The following is a 21,200-nucleotide window of genomic DNA, read 5'->3' on the forward strand; positions in this document are numbered from 1 at the left end:
ATAAATGGAACTGTAACCATTTTTCTTTCTAATAATCATTTTATTACCGCAAAAATGAAGAAAATCAAGTTTTGAAAGAATATTTTATCAGCCTAAACTGATTGTTCCCCTTTAGTGTCCCTTTAACTCTTTCCATACCGCGCCCATTGAGCATTGTTAGCGCTCTATCGATGGTTTGAAGTGCCGCTTTCGAGACCTTCTGCGCCGCTCACTGACATACTGCGCTATCGGCCGTGAAAGAGGAGAAACTATTTTTGTTTTCCAAGCAGTTCGTTTTTTCCTGCCAGGGGGTGATTTTTAAATGCGCTCCGAAGTTTCGCAATCGTCAAAGCAGAAAGCAAAAATGTCCGGCTCCGAAAATGGCGCGCGCGTTTCAGGAGATTGCAGATATCGCGACTCCACTGCCTCTGCGGCTGCTGATCTTATCGATACATCAAATAGCAGTGAGTCAGAGGACGCTGACTTTACAACCAAAATGCAAAAAAAGTACTTTGATCTCCATGACGCCACACTGACATACCAGTCCGGGGATTTTGGTGTGAAATTTAATAAATGGAACTGTAACCATTTTTCTTTCTAATAATCATTTTATTACCGCAAAAATGAAGAAAATCAAGTTTTGAAAGAATATTTTATCAGCCTAAACTGATTGTTCCCCTTTAGTGTCCCTTTAACTCTTTCCATACCGCGCCCATTGAGCATTGTTAGCGCTCTATCGATGGTTTGAAGTGCCGCTTTCGAGACCTTCTGCGCCGCTCACTGACATACTGCGCTATCGGCCGTGAAAGAAGAGAAACTATTTTTGTTTTCCAAGCAGTTCGTTTTTTCCTGCCAGGGGGTGATTTTTAAATGCGCTCCGAAGTTTCGCAATCGTCAAAGCAGAAAGCAAAAATGTCCGCCTCCGAAAATGGCGCGCGTTTCAGGAGATTGCAGATATCGCGACTCCACTGCCTCTGCGGCTGCTGATCTTATCGATACATCAAATAGCAGTGAGTCAGAGGACGCTGACTTTACAACCACAATGCAAAAAAAGTACTTTGATCTCCATGACGCCACACTGACATACCAGTCCGGGGATTTTGGTGTGAAATTTAATAAATGGAACTGTAACCATTTTTCTTTCTAATAATCATTTTATTACCGCAAAAATGAAGAAAATCAAGTTTTGAAAGAATATTTTATCAGCCTAAACTGATTGTTCCCCTTTAGTGTCCCTTTAACTCTTCCCATACCGCGCCCATTGAGCATTGTTAGCGCTCTATCGATGGTTTGAAGTGCCGCTTTCGAGACCTTCTGCGCCGCTCACTGACATACTGCGCTATCGGCCGTGAAAGAGGAGAAACTATTTTTGTTTTCCAAGCAGTTCGTTTTTCCTGCCAGGGGGTGATTTTTAAATGCGCTCCGAAGTTTCGCAATCGTCAAAGCAGAAAGCAAAAATGTCCGGCTCCGAAAAATGGCGCGCGCGTTTCAGGAGATTGCAGATATCGCGACTCCACTGCCTCTGCGGCTGCTGATCTTATCGATATATCAAATAGCAGTGAGTCAGAGGACGCTGACTTGTCATCGGACTTTAAGTCTGAAAACGACGACGACGCAAACCAGCCCAGAACATTGGCGGCCGCAGCCCGGCACGCCCATCTGTAGTGCTTGCAGTTGAATTTTTGTAGCGGAATACCTGTTCAATGAAAAATTTTGATTTTTTTGGACATAGTGCCTAATAGATGACAATACATTTTGTATGTCTCATAATTTTCGTACCTTTTTTTCTTAGTAGATACAAGCATGTCTTTACAAACTTTGTTAAATTTTATCGCACAATCTTGATTTTAACAATTTATATCTTTTTTATGACATACATCTCGTTAATAAAACTTTTATGCATGGAAAGTGCATTAATTTTGCTTTCTGTTTATCTATTACATTAAATATTGAGTGCTGTAGTTCCTTCAAAAAAAAAAAAAAAAACATCTGCCGTAACATACAAAAAACACCTATTTTCCCCATGGTAGTGAAAGAGTTAATGTTTGTTAACTTGCATGGTTTCGAGCAGCGACACTGGCAGCATGTCGTTTTTAGTGGAAACTTGCCATTGCCAACGTTGCATGCTGCGATGAATCACTGATTTTGTTCTTATGAGAAAATGGTTATGTAAACTAAAGAGAACACTAAATTAAATTTTGTTTCTCTCTGTGTGCTTTCGCAGAAACATTGCATCTGTTCTAACGGTTGCTCCAAAACACTGAAGGGCATTCAGACCACTATAATTTTCTTGAACTAAAAAGTGCTTATCAAGGCATTGAAACTTGGGTGATTCCACGAGAGATCAAACATGCATGTCCACTTGATATTTTTATTTTGTCTGTTTTTTTAATGTGTTCTTTAGACATATTAAAACGGCATGGAAACGAAAATTTATTTCCTAACAAGTGTTCCCAGCACTCCAAAAAATTATTTTAAGGTGACGGCGGGGACATCCACTACTGCGTATTGCAATATTTTCCAACTTCACAGCTAAATTCAGTGCAAACTGAAAAAGTTGTGTCAAAAGCCTTTTGTGCTCGTTTTAGTACGCTTAAATGTAAATAACTTGCATGCATTTTTTATGCTGTCCTCAAAAGAAAAAAAAAATATTTAAAAATTCTGAACATGGCCCAAATGAGAAAATTTCTGTAACTTGATGTACCTTTGTGCATTTTCTATTTCACACAAACTTATGAAGAGTGTCAAATATAGAACGCTTCCTTTGCAACCTTCTTGGAAAATATTGTGTACCTACAAGAAGTACAAGAAAAAATAGTTATACTATAAACAAGTTTAAAAAAAAAGCGCAATTTCAAAAAATAAAATTCAAAACAAACTCTGGTCCCAATTGAAAAAAAAAATTTTTAGATGTCCACTTATGTCAAGCAAAACATGGGTGCAATATTATGTTTCCTCATTTGCTTTATTCACAAAATATAATGGGCCAAAGTGGCCGATGTTGAGCTTGCTGGCTTTAGTGCCCCGAGAACTCGTTCCGGTTTGTTAACGTTTACTTGCTCTTAAAAAAAAAAAAGCCAATGGTTGCCACAAATAAAATAAGGCTTAACTGTTGTTTTTTTGTGGTGAGAACAGTGACGCGTTTTTTACTTGTATCCTGGGACGCAATGTAAAGGAAAACAAACTTGACCCTACTTGTGGTGCTCGAACAAATTTATTGAATGTCCTTTGAAGTTATTACTTAAAAAGATTTAATCACCATCAGCTGACTCGCGGCAGTCCTCGCAACGAACAGCACATGTCCGCTTGACTGATCATGGGCACACATCTGCACACGGCATGACTAAATTCTTGGAACATGTGGCACTGACTTCCACTCCACTGACTTCTGCTGACAATGCTTCTCGATGGCTGCAGCAGGCACACGAAGCAGGGCCACATTCTTGAGGTTGCTGATAAGTTGAGAGACCATCTCATGCGCCGATTAAATGGAAGTGGCGCTTCCCTCCGGTTGTGCAGGTGTGTGGTGCTTAACCAGTCCACTCACACTGTCACAGACATTCTTTCCAGGCCCAGTAGCAGAAAAAATCTCGTGGACGTGATAGGACCTTGAAACCTTGTAAGCTTGCTGCAGCCAGCACATGCCAGACATTCTATCACAGACGGCCTAGGTGTACTGACACTTTCGTATACAGTGCTTAATGTTGAACGTATCATTGTCACCATGATGGTTTCAATCTAGGCCCGTTTTCTCTTTCTGTAAGATCGTCTACTGCGTTTGTGAATGGAAGATGGTGGCTTCAATCAGTAGCGCACCCAGGATCTCTGCCAGGGGGGGGTTGACAGTTCACCAATACCATCTAAACAGCACTAATTTCGATTTCTTCACTGGAAATTGTCAAAAAATGGGCTTTTTGCGAGTGTGCAGACGATTGCGCGTCTTACATCTTAGTTGCAGTATTCAAATGCGTAAGGAAAGAAAAGGAGTTAAACAAAAGGGGGGGTTAAGTCGGCCTCAGGGGGGGGGGGGGTTACAACCCCCGAATCCCCCCCCGTCGGTGCGCCACTGGCTTCAATGGTTAAACATCAGAAGAAAGGAGGACATACCTGTTCAAGTCATCAATCACAGGTCTCAGTAGATGAGGACAGGATTTCTTTGAGGCATGTAAACCAGTGCTGGCAGGCCTCATCGGTCTCACGAATATCCTCAGTCTCCCACAGGAAGGCAACGTCCAAAACGTTCATGCAACAAAATTTTATTTTCTTAACAACCTTCTTTTTGTGACTGTGCAAATAATCGGCACAGAACACTCGGACCGAGCTGTGAGCTGCATGCATCGCACGTAGTGAACAGCGCCACACTGTTTCTGTCACTTTTTCTGCGTTGTTATCAGGAATGAGGCGCCAGAATGTCTCACGGTTTCATGTTATATTAACAAGGCTGTCTGAAGCCTTTCACTGTGAAAATGTGCGGGCCACGCTTTGTGAGAGGACAAAGTCCACCTGGCACCACCAGCTAGCTTTGCTGTTCTCAGCTTGGAAAAGCATGTTAATAAGAGGTTGACAAAACTTCATAAATTAGGCAGGTTCGGTAGCTTTTGGCAAAGTCAAGCCGCAGTGTACTTTTTCGGACAGCTGAAACGCAGAAGTTCGAGGTAATAAAGGAATATGTTATATGTGAGCGACATGGAAAACATATGATAGCAGGAAACGAAATAAGCTGCTCGTGAAATGACTCACATAATTTTTTAGGAAGCTTATTTACGCATAGGGTGCATCGGACGCGGTGGTACCGAAAAAGGTTCCAATATCCATTGCACGTGGGGGACGGGGAGGGGATGCAGGCAGCAAAGTAGCACCTGTGACCCCCATAATGGTGCACCTGTTGATGACTGAACCACTCAGGCAGTTATGCATTAGCCAAGTCCTGCGTTGGTGCCGCTTACAGGTGTTTTGCTTAGCTTACAGGTGCTTTGAAGGTGCACCTTTCATCAGCTGTTCAGTCATGCTGCCACTGGCCGAATTGACCTTGACCATTTCTCGCATGTGAGGACATGCTTCAGAGTTAGTCTGTGAGGTCACTTAGGCCTGTGTTGCAATTGGATTGCTTTCAGCCGCAGCTTGAACCCAAATAGCTGTGACATCTTGGAGTTCTTTATTCATTGAGTCTCTTACAATACTAAATAAAAATCTGACCACCATCATCTGTATGAGATTTTAAAGGGTGCTGTGATATCATGGGAATGACAAGATAGGGATGGTTCAGCTTGTCTTGAACATAACTTGCCTAAAACATGTCCATAGATGTACAAATAAAGCTTTTGTGGAGTGAAATCTCTGTAAAAGTCTTGGTTCTCCCATAAGATATCTTGCATTAATGTTTGTTGACATATGGTACAAGTTGTGGGGATCAAAAGGCCTTCCTGTGCCTCATCCCCAGCTTACACGTAATGATGGCCCCAATTGATTTCTGGGAACCGTTGCCCTGGTGGGAACATGGCAGACATGGCTAGCGTGCCATAGCTACTTTCCCCCGAAACCGTACTTTTCTCTCCCAAAGTATTCTCGCAAGCAAGCACAAGCCCGAGACACACCCTGATTGGCATCCCCGCGATCGTCTTCTGGGTACACTCTCACCCCTAAATTTGGAACTGCTGAGCACTTCCTCGTTGACCTGATGCTCCGCAGGCGAACTAAAATTATAAAAGAAATTATAGAAAATTTCAAAATTCTTTTAGTTCTCCTACTGTGTGCTAATAATGATGTTGAAGTTGCAATGAGTGGGGTAAGGGGACACCGTATGCTAGCCCGTGCTTTCTGCATACAGGTCTGCTGAGGAAGCCAACCCTGCTGTTCCACAGGCTGCCACACTGTCCAGAGATGTTCCTTGGACGCTACAAACCACGGTGCACAGCACTTGCGTTGCCAGTGCTGCTGCCTCTGATAGTAGCGCTGCTGCAGCATGTTGTGGACATGCCTGTTTCTGGCCTGGCAACAAGTGTGTTGTAACACTTTTGATTCTGATAGTGTCATTTTCACCCAACTTTGTGTCTGTACAACCTCAAAACAAGAAACAACCACATGAAGCCAACAGACAATCAATCCAAGAAAAGCGTAGGGAAAATCAATCATTTTATTAAATTGAAATGCAGGATTAACTTTAAGTGAGGGCCATATTTGCAGTAAGCATAATTACAATAAATAAAAAGGAAACTTAAAATGTAAGAAAAGGCAACTTGCTGTTGGTGGGAGCCAAACCCACAATGTGACACATGCATTGTTCTACCAATTGAGCTACGGCAGTGGCTGTTCCCATGTCTACTTTCTTGTTTGCTATCTGTTGGCTTCATGTAGTTGTTACTAAGGGTCAAGCGCCTCAGTTTCCCTTATTCTTCTTGCTCACTAAAACAAGAAAGTTGGGTATTATGGCTGTTCCACAATGTTCTACTAGGAGTGGCAACATGTGAGAGATGGGAATTTGCATGTTACCTGAATTTAATACTAATAAATGGATAATCTGAATAATCTTGTAAGTGCTCTAGAGCAGGCATTTCATACTACTGAAAGTAGGTAGTATCACCATGCCTGCGCGATTGTGCGGTTGTGTGTGAAGCTGAAACCATAGCTAGCAGCAGTTGTACTCAGTAAGCACCACTGGCTGAGAGCTGCAGTACATTGTGTTTACTGAGCAGTGTGTGGCTCATAATCTTCATCATCAGCCTATATTTATGTCCACTGCTGGACGAAGGCTAGTTATAGGGAAAATGGGTGCAGTCATTGACTGCAATAGCTGTGATGAGTGCAACAAGACATATAACTTAGTATACTTTAGGCTCTCTATTCTTTCCTGCATTATGGCTTCCTATGTATGAGGCTGTTTTCTGTACACAGGGGTGGATCCAGGGTACCATCAGATCCAGAATAAGTAATAAAATTAGGTGCCAGAGACAAAATTTAGAGAATGGGCAGTGGGTGTGCAGAGTCACGTAGGGTGTTTTCATGGGTACTGTTGGGGCTTCCTGAAAAAATCCGAGGACACCTAAGCACTTGTTATGGGTTGTAAATGCAAAAGCATTAATGTCTAATTGAATGCCACTAAGTGGTCCTTCGAGTTATGAACTTCTCGCGGGCAAGTGAGCGCATTGAGACGTTTGGCGCGTTTTGATTTGGCGTTATCAAGGTGCAGTTAGAACGCAGGCTAGAGCTTGCATGGATATGAAACGCGCGGATAACACAAGCAACCAGAGAACAGCATCTGCACGTGGCGTCGCAGCGCCGTATCTGCTCCATCGAGCCGCGCTGGTGATGTGGCATTGCGGCGATGCCCACTCCCCTCACGCAACACCTGGCGCGCTAGCATAGCAGCAGGTGTTCCAATTCGCCCGCTCTGATCTATCGAGGCACACTCGTGTCGTGGCGTCACAGCTAATGGGAATTCAGGTGCCGTTTCGCTGCTACAGACGCTGCCACCTTTTTCGCTTAATGGGCCATTTGATGCATTTGCATTAAACAAGGTTGCCATCACTACAGCACCAGGCCTTTTAACCATTAATTTTGGTACAGCTAGAATAACAGAACTGAATCTTGTGTTAGCAAAAAGCATGCTTACCTGCCTCTCACTCCCTACCTTAGTGTGCACTTGATCATGTTACCGTGGGGGAAGAACTGCGCACATAAAGCCGCCATCCTTTTCAACTCACACTGGCATGCTTTTTCCTCGCACCCACAGCATATGGCGCACAAGGTGCTACATGATCTTATCGCACGTGGACTTCATACGGAACATGACAGCAAGAGGGTCTTGCAGCTACACTTTGGCGGCCACTCTCTGTCAAGTGGTGCACGATTTGAGAGATGCGTTCGCAAGCAGCCACATGTAATTCAACCATTTGACTATCTGTGTCCATAGCAGTTTCCATTTATTGCCTTGGTATTCCTTGCAGTGGCAGTGAAATTTTGTTATATTCATTACTTCATTACTTCATTATATTCACTTCATTATATTCAGAATTTAGTTATATTGAGGTTCAACTGTAGTACTAATGTCCCCTTGTTTCTCTTAAGGTGAAATAATTGATTTGGCTGGTGAACTTGTGTATGATCATTGTTGCAAAGGACTAAATATTTTAACAGGGGCGATGAAAAAAGATCAGCACAAATGAGCAGTGACCTGAGTGGCAAAATTGTGATATGCAGTGTTGCCGACCAGGAATAGGCAGAGGGCGCAGGTCCTGTTCTCTTGCCATGTTTGTAGCTTGGGGCCGGCTGACAGTTATCTACAACAATGTTTGAGTAATTGTGCTTCTATATCACGATCTTTCCATCTGGTGTTCGTGCATTGGTCATCATACTTCCTAAGCTGCAACTGTCGACTGAACTAATCTTGAGTGTGAGGAATGGGAGCAGCTCGGTAGTCTTGCTATCAGTATGTCTTCAGCTGCAGTGCTGCTTATTGCAATTTGGCTGCTGCGATCACTGATCACTTGTGCTAATCTTTTCCCTTTGCCACTGTACAGCAGTGATTCCACTCCTGCGCCAACTGCGCCAAAGTGCGCCAATTGGGATTTACTGCGCCATCCTGATACAATCGACAAAAATTGCGCCTAACTGCGCCAAACAGTCTCGGATTTGACGACGTCTATCGCCAATTGCACCACCGGGGAATTAAAACGTTCAACGTGACGATAGGGCGAGCCTTAGTTGTAACCTTAGCTGCAAACAGGAGACGAGACAGCTCTAGCGCGTACGTCCCAATTAAGGTCACTGGAACCTGGAAAGTACCGCAGCCCTTTTCTCTAATTAGCCGCCGCGCCGCCGATTGGTCAGTTGCCGTCAGGTGATCACTTTCCACTATAGATGGCGGATCTAAGCCGCGTCGGAGGAGATAAGCAGGCAGACATCGCTCGCACACGCCGCGCGTACGAGTCATCAACGAGGTCAGATTTTGCATTTTGTATAATTTAGTGTATATGTAACTTTCGTAGACTTAAAACAAAACGAAAGGAAATGCCCGGGTGCTGCACTTTCGGGTGCAGCAACTGCCGGGAGTCCGGGAAAGCGCTTTTCGCGATACTAGTTAAACGGAAAGAGCGACAGCAAGCGCCGTGCTATTGGCTGCACCGGATAAAGAGCGACAAGTTCACTCCCACTTGGTGAACTTGTTGATATCGCAAAGCTGAGAAGCTCCTTGCGGTATTTGATCGAACTCCCTAAATGCCATAATGTGATGGAAAAGCTTCTTCACGCATTTGCTTTGAAGACTGCGGTTTGCCTTGAGTAAACAAAGCGAGGAGATGCTCAGAAATATGCAGAACCGAGCAAAATGTGGCTCGAAGAGCGACGGAATACGGGCGGCTGCGTAAAAAATAACAGTGTAGTGAGAAAACTACTGCAATAAAGATCGATCGACCTGTCAATGTTGAAAATTAAAATATAAATTTTCTCGTGTGTTGTTTAAAACAACACGTACATGACCTGGTTAATTCTGTTTTAGCATCCCTTTTCTTGTGCAGTCAGGGACCGGTTATTTTCGTAGAAATAGATCTATATGAAACATTTCGTGCGCGGTTAAATCAGTAGCCACGTTAGAAAGCGATAAATAATATCCACGCGTATAAACTATTTTGTGGCAGCGCTTGATACCTAGTCATCCAAAAAAAAAAAAATCTTGTGTGACACACGAGCATCGGGATCGCTTTGCATTTAGAACGGGTGGCGCACAGTTGAATGCTTCACTTTTCGAGTGCAGTAGCCGACCGATTTTCCGGACTTCGCGGGGACTGAAAAATCGAGCAGTCCGAAAAACCGAACAGTCCGAAACCCCCCCCCCCCCAAGAGAAAAAAAAATTATGAGGCTTTGAGCGGCTTAAGAAAAATGTCGCACTTTCGCCCAAAAGGCGGAGCATCGATTGCGATAGCCAATTGATAGAGAGCGATACGAAGTAAGGATGTTAGTTTTATCGGCCGTATAAAGTTGTAAATATGCGCTTACTAACTAAATAAGCACGGTGTCACGCGCGCACAGGTTACATGAACACATCTCGCTCGATGACCGCGGGCATATTGACTTTCGCGCTGTCTATTCTCTCGCTTCAACGCGAACGTCGAAAAAAAAAACGAAAAAAAAACGGCACATACGAAGCTAGTGGCACTCGGCGCACGCCCTTTGTACCATCGCAGATCGCGGGCGCACACTTCGGCCACATCGCAGATCGCTTTCAAGATACGGTGCCTGCGCGGCAGCTCCGTCGGCAGCCGCAACCCGCAAGAGCAGAATGCAACTCCCCACCGTCTCCGCCGCCTTCTCCCCGTGTCCCGCGAGCGAACGAAGTCCGCGCGCGCCTCCGGCCGCCTTCCTCTCTCGCGTGCGTGAGAATAAATTGCGGTTGCTGGCTGACCCTCGCAAGCTTTCACCCGCACACAGCGTACGGCACAAAAAAAAAAATAAAGAAAAGCAAGTGCAGCTTTTTAGAACGTTTTGTCGGCCAAGGAAGAGCGGGCATGGCCTCGGAGACGAGGGGATAGCGTGCGTTTACTGATCTTGAAGGCTATACAGGGGGGCACTGGAAGCCAACAGCGGAAAATCCAACATGGCGGCCTCCAAGATCGGGTAGCGTGGCTCGGAGCGAGCGATTTAGTCCGGAAAATCGAACATTGGCTCCTAGATTCGTCCGAAAAATCGCTCGCGAAAATGCATTAGCTCTATGGGAATCCTGCCGGTACATCTATGAAGTCCGGAATATCCAACAAGTCCGAATTTTTGGAGTCCGAAAAATCCGTCGGCTACTGTACTTGTAATTTACATCGTATCTAGCTAAACGAAATGCAGTTTTGTTTGTGGATTTCACAGGGCCCACTGCGGCAGCCATCGTGCTGTTCTTCACTGTAGCAAGCCTAGAAAACCGGAAGAATAGAAGAGCTGCTCGTCTTTTCCGCGCAGTGTTGCCTGCGCAGTGTTGCCTGCGCTCGCTGCGGCGGTTGCGGTACTTTCAAAGTTCCAGGTTCCAGTGACTTTAGCAGTGCCACGCACGGCGCCGATGCAGCGTCTGCCTTGCAAGGCGGCTCGACGGCAAAGTGCGGTTTCTGTCGAGGCTCGCGGCTTCAAGGTTAATTCGCGATTCATCGGCGGACGTTATCTACTCCGGAAACGCAGCTAGTAGCTTGTTTGAAGCGCAGCATGACGTGGTTATAATAACTGCGTGCCGCCAATGTGTCCATCATTTCTGTTTCTGGATATTACCGATGACATCTGGGAAAACTAGCAATATACGAAATGATATCAATTTGTGCCTGTGTGTGTCGCATGCACACAAGTGCATTTTTTTCTCCACGAGATCTGCAATAGATGGAAATGTTTACGAAGCTTCTCGTGAGAACATAAGAATTATTCAGGTAATTGAATGTAAATTGCAACTCGCTTTTTCGAAATACTTCAGGATGTGAAAAATCAGCTGCTCCAAGCTGCTCCAAAATGCCAAATTGCCTGCTCCAAAGTGCTCCAAAATGAAATTTCTGATGCTCCAAAAATTGCTCCAAATCATAAGTCCGCAGTAGCATCACTGTACAGTGAATAATGCAGTGGGGTTGGTGGCACCACCAAGCCATAGTTTTTTCATGGGGGTGCATCATAACACTGTTCATTAGCTTCTTATAACAGCTCCTGTATTTTCTCTTATTGCGCCAACAGGAGTGATGTTCTTTGTGAATAATAAATCTTATTGACTTCTCTGCAGGTACACTGAGAAAGCACGGACTAAAGCAGGCTTCTGTCGAACATGCCATCTTGAGGTGCAGCCAGCCAGGGTGTAGCTTTACTTGCCGATATAGAAAGGATCTGCAAAGGCACAGCCGCATCCATACAGGAGAAAAGCCTTACAAGTGTCCTGAGTGCTCAAGAGAGTTCAGCCGGTCAGACAAAATGGCCAATCATCGGCGAAGGCACTCGGGTGAAAAGCCATTCAGCTGCAGTCAGTGTAAGTTACCTTACTTTTGCTTAAGGGGGAACGCGGGTGTTAGAACAGGTAAAAAAATTGCCAAAAAATCAATTTTGATGCAAATTGCCGAGAAGCTTGGATACAGTGTAGGAAATTGTTTACTGTACTGCAGCCTTGAGAACGACGAGTAGGCTTCAGTAGTGACAAAGGGCTGGGCTATTAATAGTGCTACCAAGGCCAGGCTTGCAAAGCACCACAAGCCAGCAAGGGACCCTGCATACAGCTCTGGTCTGCTGTAGAGCCAAGTCTCGTAGCAGGACAATAAGCAATTGTACGTTATTTTAACTTGTGTACATACTATAGCCTCTGAAGTCAAGAATTGGACGGAAACCCATCTTGTCGGGAATATGCATGGCAACAATTAAAACGGACACCGACCACGAAAGTTTTAAAAAATACATGAGACGTTTCGGCTCTCGCACAGGAGCCTTGTTCACAATCTGATAAACGCATGTGATTTGAAAACCACAGAACTTTTCGCTGAGGCGTACTTGGCTTTAGAAAAAGTGTCCGCAAATTTGAGTACTGGTAGCGAACAGGAAGATTTGCAAGAACACTCACAGCCACCTTCAATTTTTTTTTAATGGCCGCCTCAGCCAAGATATGTCATCCTCCTTTGGATGTTGAGTAAATGAAGGTCCAGGCTGAAAAAGGCACACAATTTTAATGCCTCGCAACTTTTCGCTTGGAAGTACTTTCGCTTTATAAGAAGAGGATAGAATTGCGAATAGGTATTCAAAATATCAAGTAACTTGCAAATAAGGCTTGCTGTTTGATTTCACCTTGCACCATACTTCTACTGTTTGACATATTTGACTTTTTCATTCAAGGACCTAAATTCATAGATTATGTTTTCAAAATCTTCCCACTGATCTCAAATCATTACCATATTCTGGTGTTTTTTAATGGCAGACACATGCTATAACGGCTGCACAGAGTGGAATGTTTTATGTACGCTGGAAACACCTGCATACGGTGACATTGACAAATGCATATGCTAAAGGCTAAAATGGGTGGTTCCCTCAGGCCTACAGCTACCATTTGTGAATGGTCAGCAAATATGACATCTAGTAGGAAACGAAGAGTGCCTGCAGGAAAGTAAATTATTTCATTTGTGTAATAGCCGCAAAAAGTCATTGGCCCTGGCACACTCAAGAGCAACCTTTAATTATACTAGTTAAGTGCAGTAATGCATTTGCCTGCTCCTACAGAGCATGCACAACCTAAGAGAGGCTGACTGTGAACTTCTGCGACCACGTTACCCTCAATGTGGTGTCCTGCTATGCTGCGATGTATGGGGGGGGGGAATCACTGAGAGAGAGACAAACAGCCACGCAGTGCTAAAAACTCACTAAAGGCTGCTGTCATGGAAGCACTGCCCAGCATCAACATGCACTATCTGATCCGAGATGCAGCCATTATTGAAGCCTAATTTAGTCAATACAGTAAAACCCCGGTGATACGAACCCGGCTGGTACGAATTTCGGTGTGATACGATTTCGTAACATTCCCTGGCCGAAATACATTGCTCACAATACGAAAAAAATCGGCTGTTTCGAACAGTGTTGCCGCGCCGCTATGGATCATACGAACGCGTGAGCAACAGCGGCGGCGGCCGAGCTAGTGGGGCCACCGGCACGGACAAGCCGGCACAGCGGGATCTGGGCGGGATCCACAGTCGCCAAGCAACCGACTACGTCACGCGGCTGCGCAATCTCTCATTGGTCCCCACGTCGAGCGGACCGGACCACATCACAGCCTAGCCGATGCTTAGCGAGAAAGTAGACGAGGACCGCTGCTGCAACGACGACCGAGGCGCAGCCCCGACGGTCAAAACGCTCCCTGCACTCGACGTGCTCAGGCGTTCAGTGGCGTACGAAAACATTCCCAAGATCACGTGCACACACTGATGCGCCTTCAGAAGCTGATCGTTGACGATTTGGACAAAAAGAAAACGTCCCGTTCATACGTTTTTCAAGGGACCGCGAAAAAAAAGAGAAAAAACAAAAGCCGCAGTTTCGCCCGAAAGGTGAAGCAACGGAAACGCAGCAGTAGCAGCAGCGAGCGAATTGACCTTTGCGCTGTCTCTCGCTTCAACGCGAACTAAACGTCGAAGGCACAGCGCATACGAAGCTACTGGCACTACGCGCTCTTTGTCAACATCGCAGATCATTTTGACGATAAGGTCCGCGCGGGTGCGTCCTATCTGCAAAGTGCCGGTCACTTGTTGAAACGCATCGGTCGCTTGTTGCAATGTACAAGCTGGCTGCACCGCTACATTTACCTGACCGCCACATTCAAACGCAACGTAACGTGCTGGTACATTATATATTGGCGAAGTATCACGGGGAACACCCGGTTATTCGAACGCGAAAGCATTTGCGATGGTTAATTCGAACACACCGCGCACCGACAATGCTCTCAGCAGCGCGCCAAATCACGTGGCGGCGCCTCCGACCGGCATTGCTCCGACACCGCCATAGAGCAAAAGCTTAGGCGAGGCCCTTCAACGCCGCGCGGAGGAAAAAAAAAACGCGGCGTCATGCCAAGGTCGCCATTTATGCGTGGCGCTGGAACACGTGTGTACGTGCCGACGTCTCAGCCAACGCTGCGGCTGCAACGCAGAGGGAAGCAACGGCGGAGGCCCAGTCCGGCCAACGCTCGCTTCAATGGCAGAAAACGAAACTTCAGCGAGCGCGCTAAGCGGCGCCGGGCCGGCGGGCGTGGCGGACGCGCACGGAGATAGTCGAAGGTGAGGGGGCTACGAGGGTGTTGAGAGGAATGGCGAGGGGAGCCACGAAACGACAGAGTTGCCGAGGCCAAATCCGCTTCCCTGCAGCCCTCCTCCCTCACCTGCGACGGTCCCCGCGCGCGCCCGTCGCCGTGTCGCTTCTTCCTTTTCACAACCAATGTCTCTCTCTCTCTCTCTCTCTCTCGCCGTGCCTGTGCCGCCCGCTCCCCGAAGTTTCGTTTTCTGCCGTTATCGCGAAGCGAACGCCAGCAGTTTCGTGGCCCTCGCTCGATATGTGCTTGCTCGCCGCGATATTTCACGAATCGCACCGTTCCGCACCGTTCGCACGTCGTGTTATGGTGCACGAATATTTCAAAAAGAAGTCCTTCTTTTAATTCGAACAAATTTTTGGGCGCCTTCGAGTTGGCATTATCGAGATTCAGCTATACATGGAAGTCAATGGGATTTAGGTCGGGACCGCGAAAACGCGATATAGCAGCTGGGAAAACGCAGCAGCGAGGAAGGTATCAATGGAATTCCACTATTAGAAATCTTTTCTGGTAAAAATAAATTCATTTTTCTTGATATTGTGTATGTTTTGATGATACGAATTTCGGGTGATACGAATATTTCACGCGACCCCGCGAGATTCGTATCACCGAGGTTTTACAAGGTGGTTTTATAATCCTAGAGAAAGTAGAAGAAACAGTTTAAAAAATTTGTAATGAATACAGTTACACCTGCTTATAACGAACTTCCATATAACGAATTCCTGGATATAATGAAGTTTTTCTATTCCCCGCCATTACTCCATAGAAGCACATGTATTTGAGACCTCTACGTAACGAAGTGGCAGCAGGAGGCCACCTCGAAATAACGAATTTTCCCTGCCGACAGCCTAGAGATTTCGCCCCAAATTTTGTCATACTTCCGCGAGCAGCAACCGGAAGCCCCTTCTCCGCCACGACGGAATGCGAAGCGAGCACACGTGTGTGTGCGTGCAAGCGTGTGAGGTGGGCCTGCATCCCTCGACTCGGCGATCTTGCCGCCGCGGGCGTGACCTTTCCCCCTCCCTTCATTCAAACCTGATCCTGCCGCTTGCTGCAGCTGGCCTAACCCGCCAAGCCAGCACTCTCCTTTTCCAGTTGATGTTGCCGACGCGCTGGCAGATGCTATGACACATCACACTCGATAAGCGTGGACACGCGCTGTCAAACGCTGGCGGCGTGTGGAAGCGCCGCTGTAGAAGCGAGCCAAGTGACCTTCGTGCTGTTGTCTATCGCTTGAACGCAAACTGAGCGCTGAGAACACACAGCACGCACAAAGCTACGAGCCGCCGACGCACCTACACTGCCTAGATTCTGCCCCAACGCAGATCGCTTTCAAGATACGGCCCGTGCGATCCGCCGCATAGTACGCAGTTGATGCCAGAGTGCAGTACAACGCCGCTCGCTATCTGTCCCCCCTCGCTCCCTGCTTTTCTTTCTTGCGCGCGCGAGATTTAGACGCCGTCGTCGGCTCCCCTCACACGTTTTCACTCGCACATACAGCATACGGCGCACGGCGATTGCGTTATCGCCCTTGGACTTTATACGAAACATCTATGAGCCAAAACCAATTTTAGGGCCACAACGCGGCATAGACACCATCTTTAGATAGCAAATACGGATCTCAAGGGCCATACTTTTGCTGGCGGTAACCCAAAATACGTCATAGTTGTTGCCCCCGGCACTTTGGGCGGCCAATGCCATCGTCAAGCCACCAAGCCAAGCGACATGAAAAGTCAAAATGGCCGCTCGGGCCGGCGCGGGGTGGCAGTTCGCAACGTATGATGCGGGAACGGTCCCACAGTTGCGACGCAACAGCGGGGTTACCAATGCATTGGATTCTATGGGAGCAGTGCCGGGACCGGCTGAAAACGACGTAACCGCCGGGAAAACGCAGCACCCGGGAACGTAACAGCAGGGTTCTACTGTAACACTATACGACGCTACAACACCATCGTGACGCTCGCTCTTCGTTTCCGATGCCTCGCGCTTGTGCGAACCGACACGCGTCCACGCATCTGGTACCTGGTTCCAAGGATGAGTGCTTCGACGAAAACGGAAAACGGGTGCGCTTTACAATCGAGGGTGCGTTAGAATCGAGTAAGTACGGTAAGCGTTTCTTTTAAGAATTTTCGTGCCGAACCTGCATATAACGAAATCCTCTTTATAACGAAGTTTTTCGGGAATTTGTCAATTTCGTTTTATCTAGGTTTAACTGTATATTGATTCTTGTCTAGAATATATTGTTGCTATTCTTGAAGTGATCATGATGTCCTCGAATGTCTCACGCACCCAGTGTACATTACTCTGCTGCATCAAATGCTCGTTAACTCTTTTGTTACCATGCCTATAGAAATCGATCAATTTGATCGACAGTTTTTATACGCTTTGTTAAACATTTCCGTTGGAATTCTACTAGCAACATCATGCACTGTCTGAAATAATGACTTAATTTAGCAATTTTTTCAGATTTGACAATTTTTGGCAGATTGGGAAGTCTGAAAAAATAAATCTTCGACTGGAGGTATCGTCGAAACTATCTTTAGTGCGCGTAGCAATTCCTCAATAAAATTATGCAAAATTTGCACTTTCGTCGACTCGGCAACATAATTTTAAATAACAGCAGCAGTGAAGACACAAGATTCTCTCAGGTTGTCTAATTTTCCAATCCAATGTCTAGGCTGTTTTAACGATGTCTCAAACAATGGTAGATGCTCATGTTATTTTGATAATGGTGTTCAACTAATATCAAGTGCAATGTTTCAACAGTGTATGTATAAATTATTACAAGCAATCCTTCCCATCATTGGGGTTTTCACTCACACAAGAACACATAGGCTATTTCAGACTGACCTTCAGCCGAAGTTTGACTAGCAGTCTTGTCTCTTACATTTTGAACACCACCTGTGCAAGTGCCCTTGTTCATTACTCTACAATATTGTGCAACATTCCACATTACTGTAAAGCACTCAACAAAGCACATGGAGGCTCCAGCACCAGTTGAACGCACACTAGACCACCTTGCTTGCAGAGAAAATCTCATTGAATGCAATAATGATGTACGAGGAGGCTTCTGCATGCTCGCTGACCTGACAACCATTGCTTTTCGAGCGTAAAGAATGCAGTAACAAACGAACCAGGTGCCTGCTGCAGTGAGTAAAAACAATGCTCCCTCTGCAATAAAAACTTGCCAGTTTTCACATTTGCGAATCTACTGCTTTCCCGCATAGCATGGGCATCACTATTGCTAGTATTGACGCCGTTAAATTTCCACAAGAATTCTTTTGTGGAATCTGACTTAAAAGTTGGGAACTAGGAGCCAGGTGCATATTTTGTATATTTCAAATTTTTTGACTGAGTACTTATACTAAAAATAGCATATTACTTTCATTTGCGTTCCTTGCGGTGCTTCTTTGAAGTTTCACATAGAATTCTCAAAAACTGTCTGAGCAATCACCGCTTTACATCCACTTAAAATACCAGTGATCAGGCTATAATTTTTTGTATCGCTGTATCCATTGAGACTACGTCTTGAAATAATATCTTAAAACATAGAGGCACTGAAAATGAGCACATTTGTAGCTATAACGAAAAGGTTAATTTGGAAGTATACTTGGCTGCGCACTGGTTGCCCGCAGGGTTGCTCAGTGGCCGTGTCACTATACAACTGGGAACTAGGCAGGGTGTTTCATTCTTAGTGGTTGCATTCTGCCTGCTGTTGCCTTTTGGTAGGTGTGGGCTTCTCCCTCATTTCTATTTAATTTTATTTCAATGTAGGAGATCTTGGATTGGGACAGAACGCACAAATTTATTTATATATTTATTTGTTTATATACAATACCTACAAACATTATTGTAGGGGGGAACATCAGAAATAAGTAACAAGAGACATATACTATGAGTTACGCACTGTATGGTGCTGGGTGTTCACTAAATAACTGTAAGTGGTCAAAATGAATCTGTAGCTCTTCACTACAGCATCCCTCGTAAACCCCACTGTGCATCTTTGGGTCGTTAAACACTACACCCCCCCCTTTACTGCAGAAGCGGTTAAGTGGTTTTTCTCGTGGTGTCTCGCAGACATCCGTTTCGCGGAACCTACGTCATTGCCCGACATGGCTCAACACAGGATAGCAAACACATAACGATTCAGTGTATACATACAGCCATCCCTACTACCACTACTGATGCGACGGTCGCCGGCTCTGTTCTCTACAAAATTATTCAACGAAACAACAAACGCTACCCAAATACCCTCACTGCAACAAATATACACCGTCAAGTGCATCATTCTTTTAATAAACCAAATTGATTTTTTTGGCTCTTTTGCCTGTTTTTGTGCTCAAAATTTGTCCACCAGAGGGCACTTGCTTTAGCACAGAGAAATCAGGGATTATGATCTTTAACACTTTCGTGACCGCGCCTATTCCCGTCGACAGTATGTTGTCGATGGTACAAGTTGAATTTTCGCGCCTCTCCGAGCGCTCCGGACAGCTAGCGCCATCGAGCGGGTTAAAAGAGAGACTATTTTATCGGTTTCGGTTTTGTGTTTCTCTTTTCCACCGCGCGGGGATTTTTAAAGCGCCTGCATAGTCGGGGTGACGAGCGCTCGTCGTTTGGCATCTACGTCGCGCGCGTCCGCTCCATGGAAACGGCGAGTGTCGACGGTTTCCGACGCATCTGGGCTCGAATTTGCGGATGATCGCAGCAGCACAGACTCGGAAGACGACTTCGATTCGTCGGACTTCATTACGGACGAAGAAAGTGCGGCAAACCGCCCCGGAACATCGACGGGTATCCGCCGTTCAGTTTTGCTTTCTTCTCGGACCGTGTTATCGCTGCCGCGTATCGACGTAAGGATTTCCGGCGTGTTCTAAAGGTCACAGTTCTTATCTGCAAGATGTAAACGTCGTTCGGACGGGATAATTTAGCGGCGGACGCGCAGAGACTCGAGTTTTGTCCACGAAGACGGCCGGGAGTGCACCTTGGAATCGCGCTCCAAAGTGCTGTGTGTACCCGTGTGCCTCAAGAACTTTTGTAGATACAGAGCTTATATTTGCAGGCTGATTTCATATATCCCTTTTCTTGAAAATGTATATTTCGATTTTTTAAAATATTTTTTTTGTGCAAAGCAGCATTGATGTTTTTATCGATCTTTCTCGTTCTTGATGCGATTTTTTTGTTTTGATAATTTTTTTCGTAGTATTTTTAATAAATATGCTGTTTGAAATTAATACCGTTGGAAAGATAATTTCTTCTTCTACAATTTGATACCATACACTTCAACGTGAATCATTTCCTGTGGCAGGAAAAAAAATAATAGCCAGACTACCCGAAAACTACCGATTTTCCCGCGGTCACGAAAGTGTTAATGAGCACACGAGTAACTTCGTGGTGTCAATTCAACAGCAAGTAATACCCATAGTGAAGCAATATAAGTACCTCGGCGTACACATAAACGAAGGAAAGAATTACTCAATCAACCACCAAGATAATCTGAAAATAAAGGGGAAGCGGAATGCAGCATTAATGAAACACAGAGCCCTGTGGGGCCACAATAAGTATGAGGTGGTGCGTGGAATCTGGAAAGGAGTTATGGTGCCAGCGCTAACATTCGCAAATGCCATTATATGCTTAAAATTGGATATATTGGCGGGTTTGGAAGTTAACCAAAGATCAGTAGGCCGGTTGGCTTTGGGAGCACACGGTAATACGACAAATGAGGCAGTGCATGGAGACATGGGTTGGGCCTCTTTTGAAGTCAGAGAAGCACAAAGCAAAATAGTTTTGAAGAAAGGCTCAGGAACATGGATGAAAATAAATGGGCAGCTAAAGTGCACAAGTATCTCTACATGAAAAGCGTGGACACAGAATGGAGGAAGAGGTCAAGGAAGTTGGCAACCAAGTACAGGATAATCGAAACTGTAAATAGACAACCAGGGGTCATCAGAAAGAAAGTGAGAGAAATAGAGACCGTGAATTGGATGCAAAGAATGGAAACGAAAAGGACAATGGAGATTTACAAGAATGAGAAGAAAGAAATTAGAAGGGAAAATCTGTACGATAACACAAAGGGCAGTGCCTTGCTATTTGAGGCTCGAGCCGGTTGCCTAAGGACGAAACATATCGGAACAAATATTCGGAATTAGATGAGACATGTGTATGCTGCAGTAAAGATCCAGAGACCACTCAGCACATCCTAATGGAATGCGACGGGATCCACCCAGCGAGAACCGTAGGTAACGTGCAACTCCCAGAAGCGCTTGGGTTTAAAGTGGAAGGAAACATAAACAGATCAGCCGTAGAGATCAGCAAGAGACGATTAGAGTACTGGTGGAAAAAAAGTAGGGAAAAGATGGATGCGACCTGATCTCTTAAAATCATAGGCAGCGGTACAAGGTAAATTTTTGAAAAAGAAAAATAATGATAGGTATACAAAAATGCAAGATA

General features: G+C 45.5%; 1 protein-coding gene across 3 annotated transcripts in view; it reads left to right on the plus strand.

Annotated features, from left to right (window-relative positions):
• Nucleotides 1–21,200, plus strand: part of LOC119434107 (zinc finger protein 64-like) — a 64,116-nt gene that overhangs the window by 10,818 nt on the left and 32,098 nt on the right. The window contains exons 4-5 of one of the 3 annotated variants that reach the window (XM_037701435.2): nucleotides 5,807–5,984; nucleotides 11,712–11,951. In XM_037701435.2, the coding sequence (XP_037557363.1) occupies nucleotides 5,942–5,984; nucleotides 11,712–11,951 (283 nt within the window). In that variant the 5' untranslated portion in view covers nucleotides 5,807–5,941. Of the gene's footprint in view, nucleotides 1–5,806; nucleotides 5,985–7,756; nucleotides 7,856–11,711; nucleotides 11,952–21,200 lie in introns of those variants that run through there. The other 2 variants (XM_037701428.2, XM_037701443.2) reach the window with 2 other exon arrangements.

Source organism: Dermacentor silvarum, chromosome 1, assembly GCF_013339745.2.
Source record: "Dermacentor silvarum isolate Dsil-2018 chromosome 1, BIME_Dsil_1.4, whole genome shotgun sequence".
NCBI classification, from domain to species: Eukaryota; Metazoa; Arthropoda; class Arachnida; order Ixodida; family Ixodidae; genus Dermacentor; species Dermacentor silvarum.